Source organism: Lepidochelys kempii, chromosome 5 (assembly GCF_965140265.1).
Source record: "Lepidochelys kempii isolate rLepKem1 chromosome 5, rLepKem1.hap2, whole genome shotgun sequence".
Lineage (NCBI taxonomy): Eukaryota > Metazoa > Chordata > Testudines > Cheloniidae > Lepidochelys > Lepidochelys kempii.
Genome location: NC_133260.1, coordinates 103,461,448 through 103,478,897, shown reverse-complemented (window position 1 = coordinate 103,478,897; position 17,450 = coordinate 103,461,448). Strand labels below are relative to the sequence as shown.

Genomic DNA, 17,450 nt, shown 5'->3' with positions numbered 1-17,450 from the left:
TGTAGAACAATGCATATTTACACTGTAGAAAAGATGCCGTTAGCTAGATACTGTGGATACCAAAGTCATGTAGTGAAAGTGGTGTAGCTGCAGGCTGAGTAAGGAAAACAGTAGTAACTCTAATTGAGAGCTGGTTACAGTTCAAACTCCTATACTTGTTTGTAGCAGGAGGTTGTCTTGATAGCCCCAAACTGGATCATTGTCAGAGGGTAAATCACACTCTGATAAAATCTGCAGATAAGTATCAGTGGTGTTACCAACAACAGTAACCCAATGCACCATTCTGCCCTCATGGAATTAATTTAACAGGCAATGGAAAATTAAAACTTTGCTTATAATCATGAATGTTGTACCTCACCTGGTCTGCTTTCATAAAATGGCTTAGGAAGATGGTGACCAGTCACTTTGAACAGTGCATAAAACTCATCTAGAAAACTTAATCCAAAACCCATTCAATGAAAGGGGAAAAACTTTGACAGCTGTAAGAGATTTAGGCACACTAGTGCAGAGCATACCAGACTTAATATTCAAAGCGATGAATTTGCAATGTGAGGTCAAGAAAAAGGCCAAGGTATCTTTGGCTACATTCCTAGCCCACAAGATCATTCTCTGTAAGGATTGGTTCCCCCTATTAGCAGAGTGATAAAGTGAGTTCAGGAGAGCTACTGAATTACAATGGAAGAAAATAAGGCCAGATATTACACATTTAGTTGGACTAGATAACTACTCCAGCAGAAGCAGCATGTAGATCTAATTGCCTGAAGGAAGACTAATAATTTGGGTTTGTACTCCTAAGAGTAATGGAATGTAATTCAGAAGAGTCAAGTTTAGAACAAAATGTCAGAAAAATTTGCTCATGAGATCAATGAGGCTTTTGCCTGGCCTCTTACTTAACATAAGAAGCTATGCTTATTTGGGATACTTGATTAGACAAAGCACTAGAAAGCATACTAAAGAAAATGGGATTAGATATCTTATTTTCATGAATCCTGAACATTGACACTATACAATAGTCAATTAGGGGCTCTGGTCATCTTAAATTTCAGTCACACACAGCACTACAATAAAATGTTTTATTACAGAAAATTAAATCTCATTTCCAAAGCAGTGGGGGAGAATCTTGCCACAAGAGTATACCTTCAAGCTTCTTTGATTAAACATGTTAGCTATGTTTTGTCAAGCTATCTTGAAGCCTTTATTACAAAACTGACCTTTTTTGCTATTTCACTCCACCAAGTTACAATATTAACAAAATTCTGACTACCTAGTTGCACCTGGAAGAGTCCAACTGGTTACACTCTGGTTACATTTGGTATGGTAGAGTGTAACTTTAATCCTCAGTTAATGAGGTTATAGAGCAGAGATTAAAACAGTAGGGTAATAGTTTCTCCCATAAGATTAACAGAGATGAGTACGCTGCATGTTTTGGTGGTAGAGAACCAGCCTCATTCCCATTCCACACTGGACTTTGATGGCTGAGGTCAACAGCCCTCTGTAAGCTTGGCTCTTTCAAATACCAAGCAGTCCAGATTTTTGTAGCTACTGCTAGTCTTTACAAGAAACTCTCCTATCCATTTTTTCAGCCTTACAGACTCTGCTGATTTCATTTCCCTCAATCCCACTTCTTCAGAAACTGGTCAGCAAGATCTAGGTACAGAAGTCAATGTAATAATCACATCCAGATAGTTCAACTTTATGGAACTGGTGTAACTGGCAGCAGACCATGCTGCTCAGAGCGTCACTCCTCGCTGGTGGTGATCCAATGAACAGGTCATCTAGCAGTAGTGCCAGTTTAAATACTTTACTGTAGGGTTTTTACTCCAAAGTATTAACACCACCTGTACTGACACGGCCTAAGAAAAGCATCTGAAGAACTTGGAAAGCTTTTCATTTGTTGTAAGCGTAAGGCTATTGAGGTAGGTACTATTCAGTTTGGGTCCTTTCCTTAAAAAAAAAAAAGTGACAAATTTTGCAGCCAGCAGGCTGTATGTCCATAGAGACCCCTCTAGACATACACATGTTCCGTGGAGACAAGATTCCTTTGGACAGTTGCCTTAGCATTCCCATACAAAACCTTGATTTGTTCTATACTTCCATTTAACACCAGCATTACTGGGGTTTCTGGACCATTTCCAGACAAAAAGCAACAGCTCTTCCCCCCTTTGCACTAGTCTAAATACACATTTCTTCACTTTCCCCAAGAACAGGATATTGGCTGCTCTTTCTCCAAGATGGCCCTGAGGCTTCTTACCCCTAGCAGAAGTGTGTTCTGTCCTTCACATGCCAGCAACATCAGGGCTTAAGCACCTACAGATGGAAGTTCAGTTCTTTCTACAAGGGAGGCTGCACGGTCACTGTAGGATACAGGGATTAACTGTGTTTAGGAGATGAACTACTGCATAGCTAGGTCATTTCTCATGCTGTCTGGTCATTTTGAGGGGGAAGTTAGTAAGAGAAATGACATGCCCTTTTGTGATCTTTTCCTCACTGTATTCCACTCACACTACTCAGCTGCAACAGGTTTTACAGTATTGGAGAATATACTCTTATAGTCTCTGCAGCTTTTGGCTAGAGCCTACTGAGAGCTGTTATCTTCTCTCAATAAGGGATTGCTAGAGAGATCACAAGTGTTTAAGCCGGTGTACTGGAGGCCTAAAATTAGAATAAATGCCACTAAATGTGTTCCATATCAGAAAGGCGGGTCAGCCCCCTCATGCTAGTGGCTGACAGACATGCCAATGAAGTTCCAGAAAATGTTTTGAAGCTTGACTGTTCTCACCCCTAAATTCCCATCCATAAGGCTTCCGTAGTACTGAAAAGAAGAAATGCTCTTATGGTTCTCTATAACCAAGCATGTGACTGGCCTACTCCTCACATAACCTGAAGACAAAGGCCCAGATTGTGCTGGCCACAGTGAGGCAAAGAAGGGGACCAGAGAAGAAGTGGTTGCAGTTCCGTTTCTGGCACTAGTTCTGTGCCAACATTGGCGCCTGCACGTCTTAGGACAGGCAAGGGGCCACTCCAAGGTACAACTACTATCTGTGGCCATCCACTGGCACAGAAAAGCCAACTCACAAAATAGTTCTTCAAACTTGCTCCCTTTGCTTGTGGCTACAGAGGGACTGCATAGGGAGCTGGCCAGCAATGCTAGTTCTGCACCAGCCTGGGTCTTCTCTAGGCTGAGGAAAACTGGCTGCTTTCCAGCCCCTTTATGCCACTTAAGCAATGCAGAGGGGTTAGTAAGCAGTAGAGAATGTGACTCAAGAAGTATATATAAACTAATACATTGCTGCTTCGCTGTAAAAGGAGAAAATATCTAGGTATTTCTACTGTGGTATTAGGGAGGGTCAGTCCTACACTGAAATAGCCCAGATACACAGCAGCTGTATACACAGGTGAAAAAAATCATGAAAATAATTAGGAAAGCTTAATAGCAGTTCTGGAGTGCAAAGACTGTTACGGCAAAATTCTGGAAATATTAAAAAGTTTGACTTTTGCAGAGGTCTAAAGCAGAGGGCTCTTAAGATACTGCCCTACATATTGTTACTCTCAACAGTTAACCACTTGGCATCATTCAGCTGATACTGAAACAGAACTCTTCTTTCCTTTTAAACTGAGGAAAGCTTGAAATACCACAACAAATCTGAATTATAAATCAATACTGTTCAGTCAGTGTTTGGCACTCAGGCTTTCTTCATTACTGGTAGGAAGGAGAGATCCTGGCTGCAGTACAATCTTATCCTGAAGTTGTTTTCCCCACCCTCAATCTCTCTCAACCAAAATATTTATTCACACTGGATCTTTGTTATGCAGCAGTAATATTTTAAATTAACACTAAATATTAGACAGAAGAATCAGCTTCTCAGTGATTGTGCTGCTAGAAATGCGGCTCAAAACTCACTTCTAAGCAATTATATACTTTGTCTCTAAAATGTACATAACTTGACAATCAGAAATAAGTACTTTGTCTGAAAGCATAAAGTAAAATTTTAATCCCTGTAGTAGAGGTAAAAAACCACTGCTTTAATTTGAGCCTCCAAGTTGATATCAGCTTTTGATTTATTGCTATTAATATGATAAAACTGGATTTGAGTGCTTACTATGTCAGCAGTATAGCATGAGTACAATTGTGATCTTTAGTATTCATAGAGCAAGACATGTCCATGTCTATAATAAAAGACTATAGCAGATTCCAACTAGAATCAACCACTTCTCGTAAACATTGTATTTGTGCAGATTTGTTTGTCATACTTTGATTCCTAAAATTAAGAATAAAGGCAAGTTTAAGTAGCAGAAAAAACATCCAGTTTCACATTCGGTAACATATGAGAACCCCTCTCCTAAAAGGGAACCAAAAATCTAGCAGCAGATTTTCAAATAAAATGACAAATGTGTTTCTGGATTACCCTCCTTCCAAAAAAACAAATGCAAAAAATAAAGTGCAGCACCCAGAAAAGTAAGTGTCAAGAAAATAGCCACGTTCTTTTCTTTGTAACAAAAGTACTTGGCCTCGGTCTTAACAGTACTATATTGTGTCCATCATTTTGGGTTCCTCATCATCTAGGTGTACCAATGAGTTTAAATTAAAGAGACCTGTGTTTACGCAGCTTTGAAGAGAGTCTGCAGTCTGCAACAGAGGAGAAAACAACATTAATTCTACATAAGTAAATACTGAGATTCTAATATTGTATCTGTGGTCTGTTGCCTAGCTCCCTTTAATTGTCTGCATCTCACACTCAAGACGCAAGTTTGAATGTGATGCATAAGGATTTGCCTGTGACTAATGGTAATGTAGCTTATTAAAAATGTATTCCCTTGACATTTAGGAAATCTTATGACTGTACTAAGCTTTTATTCATCTTATATGGAAAGAGAGCCTAATTAGAAATAAATATACACTTAAAGTCATCCCAGTTAACGTTATGTTGCTGATCAATTAGGGAGCATGCTTGTTTAAAGTTGAGTAATGCTCCCTTATAACGTTGTTTGGCAGCCACCTGCTCTGTCAACTGCTTGCAGAAAGAGCAGCCATTGGAGCTAGCTAGTGGGGGCTTGCAACCAAGGTGGACCGGCAGCCCCCCCATCAGCTCCCCTAAGTTCCCTGTGCAGCAGCACCCAGCAGGCTATCAACTGCCGGGCAGTTCAGCTGTCCCACCCCCCACTGCCATGTGCTGCTCCTGCCCTCTGCTTTGGAGCTGCTCCCAGGATCCTCCTGCTTGCTGTGTGGGGGAGGCTAATGTCAGGGTGTCCCCCTCCCCTGCCCCCCATCTCTACAGAGCAGTAGGGGACATGACAGGGCTCAGGACAACAGAGGGAACTTGCTGGCAGCAGCTGCTGCTGCCTCAACTTGCTGATCTACTTAAAAAGGCAGTGTACTTAAAGTAGGGTCACCATACTTGAAGGGCAATGCGCATCTCTCTCTCTCTCACACACACACAGTGTGTCTGTCTGTCTGTCATGCTGTCTCCCTTCCCTCCATTCTTGCTGCCTTGTAGAGTGAGGCTACATTAACAACGTGTTAACCATTGCGGGCTCAGCTAAGTGCCAATTCATTTAGCAATAAGGCATTCCCTGGGAAATCTCCCACCCTCTGACTTCACCATCTCAACCAAGCTTCACAATCATCATTGCTGTGTACAATATTAAACTGTTTGTTTAAAACATAGTGTGTGTGCGCGCGTGCATATAAGTCTTTTGTCTGGCGAAAAATAATTCCCTGGAACCTAACCCCCCTTATTTACATTAATTCTTACAGGGAAATTGGATTCGCTTAAAGTAGCATTTTTCAGGAACATAACTATAACATTAAGCGAGGAGCTACTGTAATCCTATTCTAAGTTACCTCAGATGCAAGTGAACCTGAGTATATAAATATCTTGATTAAAAGGATTTCAAAACAAATGTCTTAATTTTGACCCCATTCAACTATCCAAGTGGGGAAAAACCCTTAGTAATGGTGGTCTCAGACGTAAAAGAAACCTAACATTTAAATCATGCTTTGTAATCCAAAACCAGCTACACAGAACCCTCAGTGTTTTATGAAAGTTATTTTGTAGTTCCCATTCTCTTATCACAGGCTACATTTTTCTTAGGTTTGATTACTTGTAGGTGTCCATTAATGAGAACATTATGCTCATTTTTACTTGGAAACTCATTTTCACCTCCTATAATATAAAATACAAAATTTAATTATAGAACCACTTTTATAATAGTGTTTGCTCCAGCATACTTGAACCAGATAAAATTACTTGTGAGTAGGTTAAGTATGAATATTTAATGCATTAGGGCTGAATTATCAGGTTGTAAAATGCATTTGGATTTGTGCTTGGATGCTATTTGGGGTCTAGGAGACAAAGAGATAGCTTTTTGAGTATCTATATGCAGAGCAAATAGTTTATATACAGAATATTTAACTTTACTCCCAGCTAGTACCTTACTCCATAAGTAGTCCTATTTGAAATCAAAGGTACTACTTCACATAGAATATCAGGATTGGAAGGGACCTCAGGAGGTCATCTAGTCCAACCCCCTGCTCAAAGCAGGACCAATCCCCAATTTTTGCCCCAAATCCCTAAATGGCCCCCTCAAGGATTGAACTCACAACCCTGGGTTTAGCAGGCCAATGCTCAAACCACTGAGCTATCCCTCCCCCCATCTTTACCCTTACATGAGTAAAGATGGCAGACTCTGGCCCAAAAACAATTATGATTTCTGGAAATGGATTTATTAAAAACCTACCTGTGGCAAAAACTCCAACATGCCTAAGGAACTGAGACCAGTATGGGCAACAGGATTCTGAACCGACATAGCCTGAAAACTCTGTGATTGTGAAGAGATTTTCACTCTTGATTTGAATGCTTCGAGTTCATTTTTAAAAGCCTCAAAATAACCTTCTTCTTCTGCCTGTACAAAGAAAAGGTTGCCAATTAAGTATTCCCCTAAACTCAAAACTAGAAGTATATACTTATGTAGCCAAAGTTTTACATTACTGGGGAAAAAAAAAGAGCTACACAATGAAGCACAGAAAAGGGAAACCACCACCACCCTAAACTTTAGATGAAAGTCTTGGAGAAACCAATAGCAGCTTTGTGAAAAATCAGCTAGGTTTCTTGATTTTTTTTGAAGTGTGGTTTAAATATTTTTGGCCGGGATAATGATAAAAGGCTATTTTCTTGCATCTGAGGAGTGGTGAATAGATCCTAATTTTAACTCATTCCTCATCCCATCCTAGAAGCTGAAAGGAGAGGGGATACTCAGTACTGGACTTTTCAGACGCAAGTCAACACTATTTAAAGTAGGGGCCCCCATTAACGGGCAAGGCACTCTGCCTCCCAAGTTTCAGAGTGGTAGCCGTGCCACAAGAACTCCTCGTTCTTCTCCCTCCCAAGTGAATCTGCCAGGATGAACAGTCAGACTAAGTACTTGAAATTTTCATAGCAGTGCACAAATTCAGCCCCATGAGCATTTTAAAGACATCCTTTGATTTGCAGCAATCCAGCCAGGATTAGTACAACCTGCAGAAGTGGGTATAGAGAGGTGCACCGCAGTGATACAAAAATACTGTTAAGTGGAAGGCTGTGACAAACACTGACACAAGTCATAGTAAACAATGGAGTCCTTGATAACAAGCTAACAGGGACACCAAGTCCTTAAATATACTTTTTTTTTTTTTTTTTTTTTATTAGTTGTGACTTAGAAATCAGTTTGCCTGCTTAGCAGCTCTAACTCCTGTTTAGAACTAAATCTTGACAACATCAGCTTAGATGGGCTTTTTCGCTAGCATGTACAATTTAAAAAACTTACTCAGACAAAAGTGGATTTTGCAGTTAAACTTCACTGATTTCAAATTTAGGATGAAAGATGGAGTTCTTGAATTCTTACAATATTAGGATGTGTTCCCCAACATCACTTCATATTTCAAGAACTCTATCTTTCATTAGTATTTCAGAATACTTCACAGCTCCAAAGTGCTTCATAGATATTAAATGAACTGCACACACTGTTCAGCAAAAATACCTGTAACTATGATTAAGCAGTTCTGTACTAAGTTTTAATTAAATGTATTACAAATTAATTTTGAGATACTGTGATGGAGTAGTTGCCAGACCTGATGCTAGTTTATTCAACTAGCACCAGAGTTTCCGAAGAAAGCTGCTGACCACACTGCTCATGTAATTCTTCTGCAACAGCATTTTTTATTTGGGAGGGTGGTGATAGGGGCAAATGGGGACTGCAATGGATAGGTCCTGTGGAATGCCCTCTCTTTGACCCCATCTCAAGATTTTAACATGCCTTCTAGTCATAGCTCTCTGGAGCCTGACACTGTTGCTCCTGGATGGCTATACTGAGTCATTACAGAGGCATAAAAATGCTCCCTTTCCTAAAGAAGGAGCATGCAGTCTCTATGGCACACCATGAACCCAGCTGCTTGAAAAGCTAATCTAGTCCTGAACCTACCTCCCTGTTTAAGCAGTGCAATGGAGACAACTCCTGTCCAGTGTCTATATCTTCATCTATAGTTAGTTTTTAGAGCACAAAATATTGATTCTGCAGGAACCCTACTCTTTCAGAGAGTAAGGTTCTAGAGCAAATGGGAGACAGTTTCCACCATTCTATATTACTCTGTGCATGAAAGAATGTACATTTATTGTATGATTATATATGAAGTACACATTGATTTTATGTTCTGTTCTCCTTTTGTACACGCCTAGCAGCACAACAAAATCCACAGAGCTTCCAATCTCATGGTTACACCGACCATTTATTGCACAAAGGGCTGCCAACAACTCAACCTTTCCCCTAGAGCCTGGGGCCCATTCCCTTAGCACATATTTAGCTTGCAGCTGTCAGGAAGAAATTTCAGCTGCTCTTGAACACTGATCCCTCTCAGATGCTGCAAGAGCTTCTCTAGCATTAAAATGAAGTAACAACTTACTTTTGCTCTTTGGAAAAATAGACGAAAACAGCCTCTGGGATCCACATTACAACTTTTGGCCATTTCTATAATAAACTGCATAACAACTGCTTGGTGTGCTACTTGTTCCATCAGAGCTCTTTTCTGGAAACAAAAGTTACAAAGTTACATTTTTACAGAGACCGTAAGCATGTAACTTAATATTTCAAATGTGTTTTACTTTCATGATGACCAGTTCTCATATCTTACAAGATCAAACAAAGTGGGGATGCGGGGGAGAGAGAAGAGAGACAGAAGAACAGACATAATGCAAGGTATTATGGAGGTTCCCTCCAGTAAGTAACTGGAAACATGAGCGGGGGAAAATAGATGAATCATTTAATGTGATCTATGTGGATATTAAGCATTAAGTGGGAAAAATCTATACCTTCTCCCAGATTCAGAGCAATTTAAGATTTGCCTAATACCTGTTCAGCTTCTAGGTGAAAACACCACAAGATGAGATATTTAGCTGTTTCTTCACATACAAGGTATGGATGGTCAGACAAAAATCTCTGGCTATCATCCCATCTGCTTAGCATGCCTGGTGAAAAGGAATTAGAAAACCAAGTGTTATCATAAAAATACATTGCTTATGGTATTTGAATGGCAATGGAGACCAGGTAATTACTACTGGACCCCATAGGATGTAGAGTTTTAGGCTACGTTTACACTGGAGACCTTACAGCGGCACAGCTCTACCACTGTAGCTGCATTGCTGTAACATCTCCCTTGTAGCCACTCTCCCACCAACATAATTAAACCATCCCTAACAAGCAGCGGTAACTATGTTGGTGGCATAGCACTGTCCCCACAGGTGCTTTTGTTGGTGAAACTTTTTTTTGGGATGGGGGGGGTTACACCCCAACCAACAAAAGTTTTACAGCCAGAAGTGCCAGGGTAGACATAGCATAATGACTAAAACTCATTACCACTCAATGAATGATCAACCTGTCATCAGAAAAGTGACACACAAGATTAAGTCTTATTGACATGTGACCAAAATAACGATTGGCACCTTTTTTTGCTAGTTTCAGCAGAAAGGCCATGATTAAGAGTCCATTACAGACTGACTGACACTTTCACTTGTAAATGTAGTCTCTATAACAGGATTGAGGCTAGATGGCTAGAGAAGCTTGCACTGCCTCTTCTGTATCTCTTCAGTGGCTAGAGTACTTCAGCTTCTGAACTACCAATATAGCAGAAGAATTAGACAGGAGACAGAAACAAAATAAATTTCCTCTACAATTTTCCTATATAATGCACATAGTTCAACTAAGCTCAACATGATCTAAAGATGTATGAGACAAGAAGAGGCTCATTAACTGAACTTCTGCAACACTAGAAAACCAGGCTATTCCCATGTTATCTAGTGCATCAGTTGTCAAACTACAGCCCTTAGCCCTTGGACACCTGTGGAACATTTCTTGGTGGGCTGCAGAGAGCTAGCTGGCTAACCACATGGTGCTGGCTATTAAAAATTTCATACTATAAAAAAAAGTTTAAGAATTCCTGATATATCCAGAAATATTTTCCAGTTCTCTCTATTTGCATGTTAGATGTCTCCTACACATAAATAAAAGTGAGTTTAACATTTAGAATTTCTCATTTATTTAGAACTTTTCTTTAGAAAACAAGAGCATCAATAAAGGAATATTATGTTTTGTGACTTGCTGTCCAAGGTGACTGAGCAACACGGTAGGGGATCAATTCTATAACACCATACAGTAGGTAATTTCACAACTATAAGACACTAATCCAGATTTGAATTCAGAAGTAGAAAAAAGTACTATTAGACAAAGTAATTAATCTACCTCTGATTTATAGGTAGGATGTTAAAATGCAGAGACCAAATACAAACAGACCAAAGTGTAAAATGGTATGAACCAGGAGGAGAAATCATCAAGTTGTATTGCTTGCGACTGTCCTAAACAAAGTGGAAAAGCTATATTAAAAACCTTTAAAACCAAAACCACAAGAGAAGTCAGAATACTAAAAAAAATGTTTAGAGAATTCTTAAGTCCACAGGTAAAAAAAAATTATATATTTTTATTTATTTTTATATATATATACACACACACACATATACACACACACCTCATCATATTAAGAAATTATGACACTACAAAACAATTAAGTATTTGAGTCCTATCAGACGTCAGTCTAAACACAGATTTGGTACTTTGCATTCCACCCAGAAAGCTAGTAAGTAGATATTTCTGCTAAAATGATTAATGGGGGAACAGTTAGCATTGTTTCTTGTGTGGTTATCCTTGGACAATAAAGTTATTTCATGGAGGCAGGTCAATCACTTCTGTCAGCATATACTGAGACAGCCTCATGCATCACTTCACATTTACAAGTTTTTTTTTTAAGCTAAGAGGACTAGAAACCATTTTTGTTTTTTAAAAATGATACCACCACAGACAAAAGGCAGTATGGCATATCAAGTGCCAACTCAACCCAATCCCTGGTTGGATGGGATGACTTCCATCAGGTAATCAACAACCCCAATACAGCTATGCCCCTACCAATACAGGAGCCAATCAGTGACTCAGAACAATGGGACACATTCAAGATATTCATCAAATTTTCAGAACACTACATGACACAGGACATTTGAGTGCAATGGTTTTGATCACATTTCAATTATAGAGTTAAAGTGACACCTAGTGGATAGTCTGATATACTTGGATAACCTATTCTACACCTAGGTTACTATTAATAGATGATTATTTGACTAAAGTTATTTTCAGTAGTAAATCCATCATATGTATTAAAGCTATTCCTCTTGTGGCTTAGACAGCAAAGATGTGTATTAAATACTTAACATCTTTACACACAGGGCTTGAAAAATCCACTCAATGCAGAGTAAATAGTGTTCGTTCTGAAGCACATGTACATGGAGAGCATCTGGCGGTAAGGAGGTGTGAGAAGTACTAATCAATTTCTGCAAAATTTAAGCTGATGCAGCGCTTTCTTTCTGATTCTGCAAATAAGGCCATCATTTCTAATGCTGCTTATCTCTTTCCCCAAGCAGCAAACAAGAATTGCCCACTATGTTCTTTCTTGGTGAAAGCTGCAAGCAGCAGCCTAGGTAGGCAGTAGAGCTAGTCAGAGAAAGGTTTCTAAAAGAGGTTAGGAGCAATATAACAGAACCCCTGATGCCCCAGCTGCAACCAAGCAACTTTAGTGTGGAAGAGAAATCTTCATCTTCCATCCAAGCAGTGGTGCTTCTTCCATCTTTTGTTTGTTTACAACTAAGCTTAGCGCTCTCAACAGTATTTAACAGTTTTTTCCCCCAAACCTGAAACTTCCTTGGACCTGTAGGTGCTTCGTGTTAAACCAGCAAACACAGCTGAAGTCTACAAGAGATTCTAATATCTGAACTAAAATATCAGAAATGTTGCTACTTAGCTGCTATTTCCATGGAAGGATATACTTTTGATAAGCACTGAGGGAAAAAAAATGCTTCACTGTAAAAGAAAAACACTTCTGAATTTACAATACCACTGTTCTAATATCACCTTTCATGAAGTGTCAGATAAAGTAGACAGAACCCTCTCTTTCGCAAGGACTTCAGTTATGCTGAGCGCTAAAAAAGTGTTTATTGAATCCTACAGTCAATAGTGCTGTTTAGATAAACTTCTGCAGCATGTAGCCTCTTACTTAGAAAGGACTATTTTGTTATGACTATCAAAGAAAATCCCAAACCCTGATCAACCGGAAACCTGAAGCTGGACTCTGCTATCCAGATGCTTCATTTATAAGTGTCCATTTTATAAAACAATAGAACCTAACTATAAAAAGCTGGAAAAAGAGAGGTACTTACCAAAATGTCTAATTTTTTGTTCATGTTTCTGCATGAATGATTTGGATTTGTCTTCATCTTCTATTTCTTTTCTTTTCTTTTGATTAATAAAACTCTGTGGGGGGAGGGAGACAGCATAATCACAGAATCCTTTTCCATGCTATTTTAAACTATATCATTATGGGAACACCATTTGATTGAATTTCCATTTAAAAAGTAACGCTTCTAGTTGTAGGCCCAAAACCTGCAAACACACTGATGCATATACTTAATTTAACATGCATGAGGTGGTGTCTGGGAAATTGGGCTTTTTGACAATTAACATCAGGGTTTAAACAAACACAAACTCCTTCTAACGTCTGGTTCTGGATTATTGCATGGAATAGCACTGTCATCTACCAAAGTATTTCTAACACAGCAGGTAACAAGGCACTGAGTCTTTAAAACTTGAGAAATGCCTAACTTTTTTTGTCCTTAGTATTTGTAAGTTTAATATCAAAGTATTACTATGAAGAAGGTAGGATTTGATCCTAACTTTATCATTTGGAAACAATTGCTGTTTTGGACCAACGCAATTTGAGATCCCTGCTAGCAGTACAAAAACATTTCTTATGTTCCGATATCAGTGCAGGACCTACTTTTTGGTGGATTTTAATAAAATAAATGAAAGGATACTCATTCAGCTCTTAATCTTGTCATATGGACTGTTCTGGATACAAAAGACATAATATTACAGTGACAAGTGCCATATAAATAACTTGATTTACCTAACAGTTCTATCACTCGTTTTTACCTGGTTTTATGCATGTTGATATGGTTCGTACCTTATTAAATACATCCTTGCTAACAGAATCTGCGTTCCACAGATTTTGTGTTTCCCTCTGTATTAGTGCCTCTTCTTTCTGTCTCCATTCTTCCTCTCTCTGTCTCAATTCTAAAGCATCAGTCTGTGCTTTGGCATGTTCCTGATCCAGAGACTCAGAGTTATGCAGTGCTAAACTACCAAGTTTCTGCTGGGCTTCTGCTAAATTCCATTTGCATTCCACAGAGCTCTTCACAAACTCCTTTTGTTTTTGGCAAGCCAATTCAATCCCATGACCATATATCTGTATGGGGGGAAAAAAATCAGATTTTTTTATTTGGAGAAGTGAAGAGAATTTAGATAGCACATGCAAACAGGTAAGGTTAGTTGTAGAACAGAATTCTGAGATGGCAAAGTTGTGAGAAGGGAGGTTAAATTCTGAACAGTGACTAAAATTGATATTATACAATTAGATGTTTACTTCAATGATTTCCACATTAAATTAGCTCAGTTTACACATAAAATACATTTTAATGACTCCCAGACTTGCAGACTCAGGGATCATATATCACCAGTAACAAAGCTTCTCCAACCAAACTGTAGAAAACAATTATGATGAAGCGTCAGCAAAAATAGGATCCAGCTGGCTCTCTCTTAGCTGTGCTGGTTCTGCAGTGCTAACAATAGCTGAAACACCAGAATTAACTCTAAACACATATATATCTGTAATAAGAAAGTGCCATCTTTACAGTCTCTGACCATAACTGGACTTTATGAGTATCAAATTCCAAACAGATTAATATCCTTTGCTTAAAACGCCTTGTGCAAAGGACAGATATGTAGAAAAATAATCTGTTTTACTTAGTTCTCACATAAACATAGGAGAGATTTTTAATAGTTATAAACCCCACTTCATATAGCCACCCAGAAAAAAGGAAGTGTATGAATTCCTAAATAGTGATCTGCAGATTCTCATGCTTACTTTGGGCTGTCAATCATGGTAGATCTCCTTTCAATGGAAGGGGACAAGTTGCTGCTAGCTCAAACTTACCTGAGAATCACAGATGAAGAGAATGTCTTGAAAGGAATGAAATATATAGTATTCCAAGGAGTTAACTATGCTGCCTCTCTAGGATTTCCAGTCCCTGGTTGTTCCAAACCCATATACTTACCTCTCAGAAAGAAGCCCCATATACCTATACATTGACTTTTTCTACAGAAGGGTGATTGAATAAGTTTACATACAACTCCACTGTACATACTTCATTTTGCCAGACACGCCCAGCAGTGCGAGGGAGAATGGGAAAAGGCAGAGTGATGGTCAAGTGCTGGCCTGGCGACCCCGACAAACCCAGCGCTAGCTAGCTGAGTGACTGCGGGGCACAGACTGGAATGAGGGTAGGCGCACGCTACAGTCACCTATCTCCGCAGGAACCACTGGGCCTCGTGTCAGCTCAAACCATGGGTGCCAGCATCACTTCGCTGCAGAGACTTCACACTCGGCTCCCATCCGCGGCTTCCCTTCACACTCGCCGCCAACGGGGGCGAGGGGGAAACGGGGCAAACAGCCGGAGAGGGTCGCCGGGCAGGGTCTAACGAGGGGCGGGTTACCAAGCGCTCCGGGGCGGAGCTAGGGGGCGCCCCCGGGCTCTACTCACCCCATGCGGGCGGAGCTGGGGCTGGACGAGCCGAGCGGGGTCCACGGCTCCACGCCCAGCAGGGAGCGGCTGCCCTGGCAGGGCCGGACCCGCAGCAGGCCCACGGGGCTTTGCCACCGCGGCCCGAGGGCGGGCGAGGCCGAGCCGGGGAGCGGTTTGGCTTCGTGCTGCTAGGACCGGGCCGGCGAGCCCAGCGCAGGGCCCGATCCCGGGAGTGGGGGGGACAACGTACCTGCGGGTCCGGCGGGCGGGGCGCGCAGGGCGAGTCCGGGTCCTGCCCCTCCCCCGCGCGGAGACCCCGGGAGCGCGGCGGCCACAGCGCCATCCCCGCCGCAGAGACGCGCGGCAGCGGCTCGGCCCCTCCGGCCCGGCTCCTCCCCCCGCGCAGGCCCGTGACCGTTACCAGCTCCAGCCGGAAACTCGGCCGAGCGTCACTTCCGGAAACAGAGGGGAGGGCGGGGCGGTTGTGTGATGTCATGGCGCGCGCCGCCGCCCCCGAGAGCTACGCGAGGGAAGCGGCGCCCGGCCGGCTCGTGCTGGAGGAGCGCGGGGGCGGGGCCAGGTTTGTGTTGAAGGGGGAATAAAAGCCTCGTTCGGAAAGGGACTAAAGCGAAGCGGGGCCAGGCGGAGGAAGCCACGCGTGTGTCGCGGCTCTGGAGCCGTTACCCAAAAAAAAAAAAAAAAAAAAAAAAGAGAGGAAATTGCCCAACAACCCCCTCCCGGCAGATAAATATGACTCCGCTTGTTATAAATAATCCGATCTCCTTCCCCCAAGTCTGTCTGCCCAGCCAGCAGGGGTGTGCGTACGCCACAGCTCCCGCAGGCGGCCTTAGAATGTGCTTCACGGACCACAGATTACACCTGGGCCATTTTGCAGATATCTCCACTAGTGTATCCAGTGCATACAAACAGGTAACTGTTTGCAAGGTTTTCGTAAGCCGTAATTAATTACTCTGTTTTTATTAACACCTCTGTCATAACACAACATATCGATTTAAGCATTTTAATCTGACAGATGGATGTGCCAAAAGAATCCTGCATTAAAATAGAATTAGGGCTGCAAAGTCGAAAGTTAGGAAATGTCAAAATTAAGATAATGTTTGCGGAGTTGTTGGAGTCATGTTGGTCCCAGGATATTGGAGAGACAAGGGGGGGTCAGGTAATATCTTTTATTGGACCAACTTCTGTTGGTCAGAGAGAGAAGCTTTCAAGCTTATACCCAGAAGACCTGAAGAGCTTGTCTCTTTCACCACAGAAGTTGGTTCAATAACAGATATAACCTTGCCCACCTTGTCGCTCTAAAATAGTGGCAGTCACATCCCTGAATTGTAGGCCAGAATCATTAATTTCTGGTCTACAGTTTCTTGTTTTTCTAGACTCATTTTTCAGTAATTTTTTGAGATAAAATCACTTTGTGCTCAGCACTTTGGACAACACCTCATTCCCCTCTCTTACTTATCCACCCTGTGCACTGAATGAGGGAGGGATTCTGTGGAAAAAAATAATGTGATCTTGCAATTAAAGACTGCATCTTAATGCATACACAAAGGGGTCCAAACTAAAGTTGCACAGGCAGCCTGAATTCTATCATTTCTTAACTTTTGAAGGCTTGACTTTGCCCTCTTAATTTTATTTTAACATAGTTTATTTGTATATCACAGAAGGTGATAGTACAGCTCTACTCGGCGCTGGTTTAGGTTAGGCTTCAGCCAGGGGTGAAAGTGAGCCGATATGGGCCGGTACAGCGTACGGGTAAGAAGCCAGTACCGGCCCATATGCAGCCCGCATGAAAGCGCTGCTTTACTTCAGCTGGAGTACTGTGTCCAATTCTGGTCACGAATGTATAGAATAGATGTGGAGAAACTGGAAAGGATCCAGAGGTGAGCGACAAAGATGATAACAAGGATGGAATGCAAGCCTTGTGAGCACAGGCTGAGGGAACTGGCTATGTTTAGTTTGCAAAAATAGGAGATTAAGAGGGGACATGATAACAGTCCTCAAATACTTGAAAGGCTGCCACAGAAAAGATGGAGAAAAGTTGCTCTCTTTTGCCACAGAGGGCAGGACAAGAGGCAATGGGTTCAAACTATAGCATAGCTGATTTAGATTAAATCTCAGAAAAAACTTCCTAACTGTAAGAACAGTAGGAGAGTGGAACACAGTGCATAGGGAGGTTGTGGAAGCTCTTTCACTGGAGGTTTTCAGAAGGAGGCTGGATAGCCATCT

The 17,450-nt window shown here is 41.2% G+C and overlaps 1 protein-coding gene across 1 annotated transcript; it reads right to left on the bottom strand.

Moving 5' to 3' along the window:
• Window positions 1-1,059: 1,059 nt before the first annotated feature.
• Window positions 1,060-15,657, bottom strand: CDC37L1 (cell division cycle 37 like 1, HSP90 cochaperone). The gene is made up of 7 exons (XM_073345252.1): window positions 15,457-15,657; window positions 13,589-13,870; window positions 12,786-12,879; window positions 9,382-9,497; window positions 8,936-9,058; window positions 6,739-6,903; window positions 1,060-4,627 (listed from the first exon to the last, which is right to left on the bottom strand). Exons 1-7 carry the CDS (start codon window positions 15,547-15,549, stop codon window positions 4,526-4,528), a joined length of 975 nt encoding a protein of 324 aa, XP_073201353.1. The 5' UTR covers window positions 15,550-15,657; the 3' UTR covers window positions 1,060-4,525.
• Between the last annotated feature and the right edge of the window lie 1,793 nt (window positions 15,658-17,450).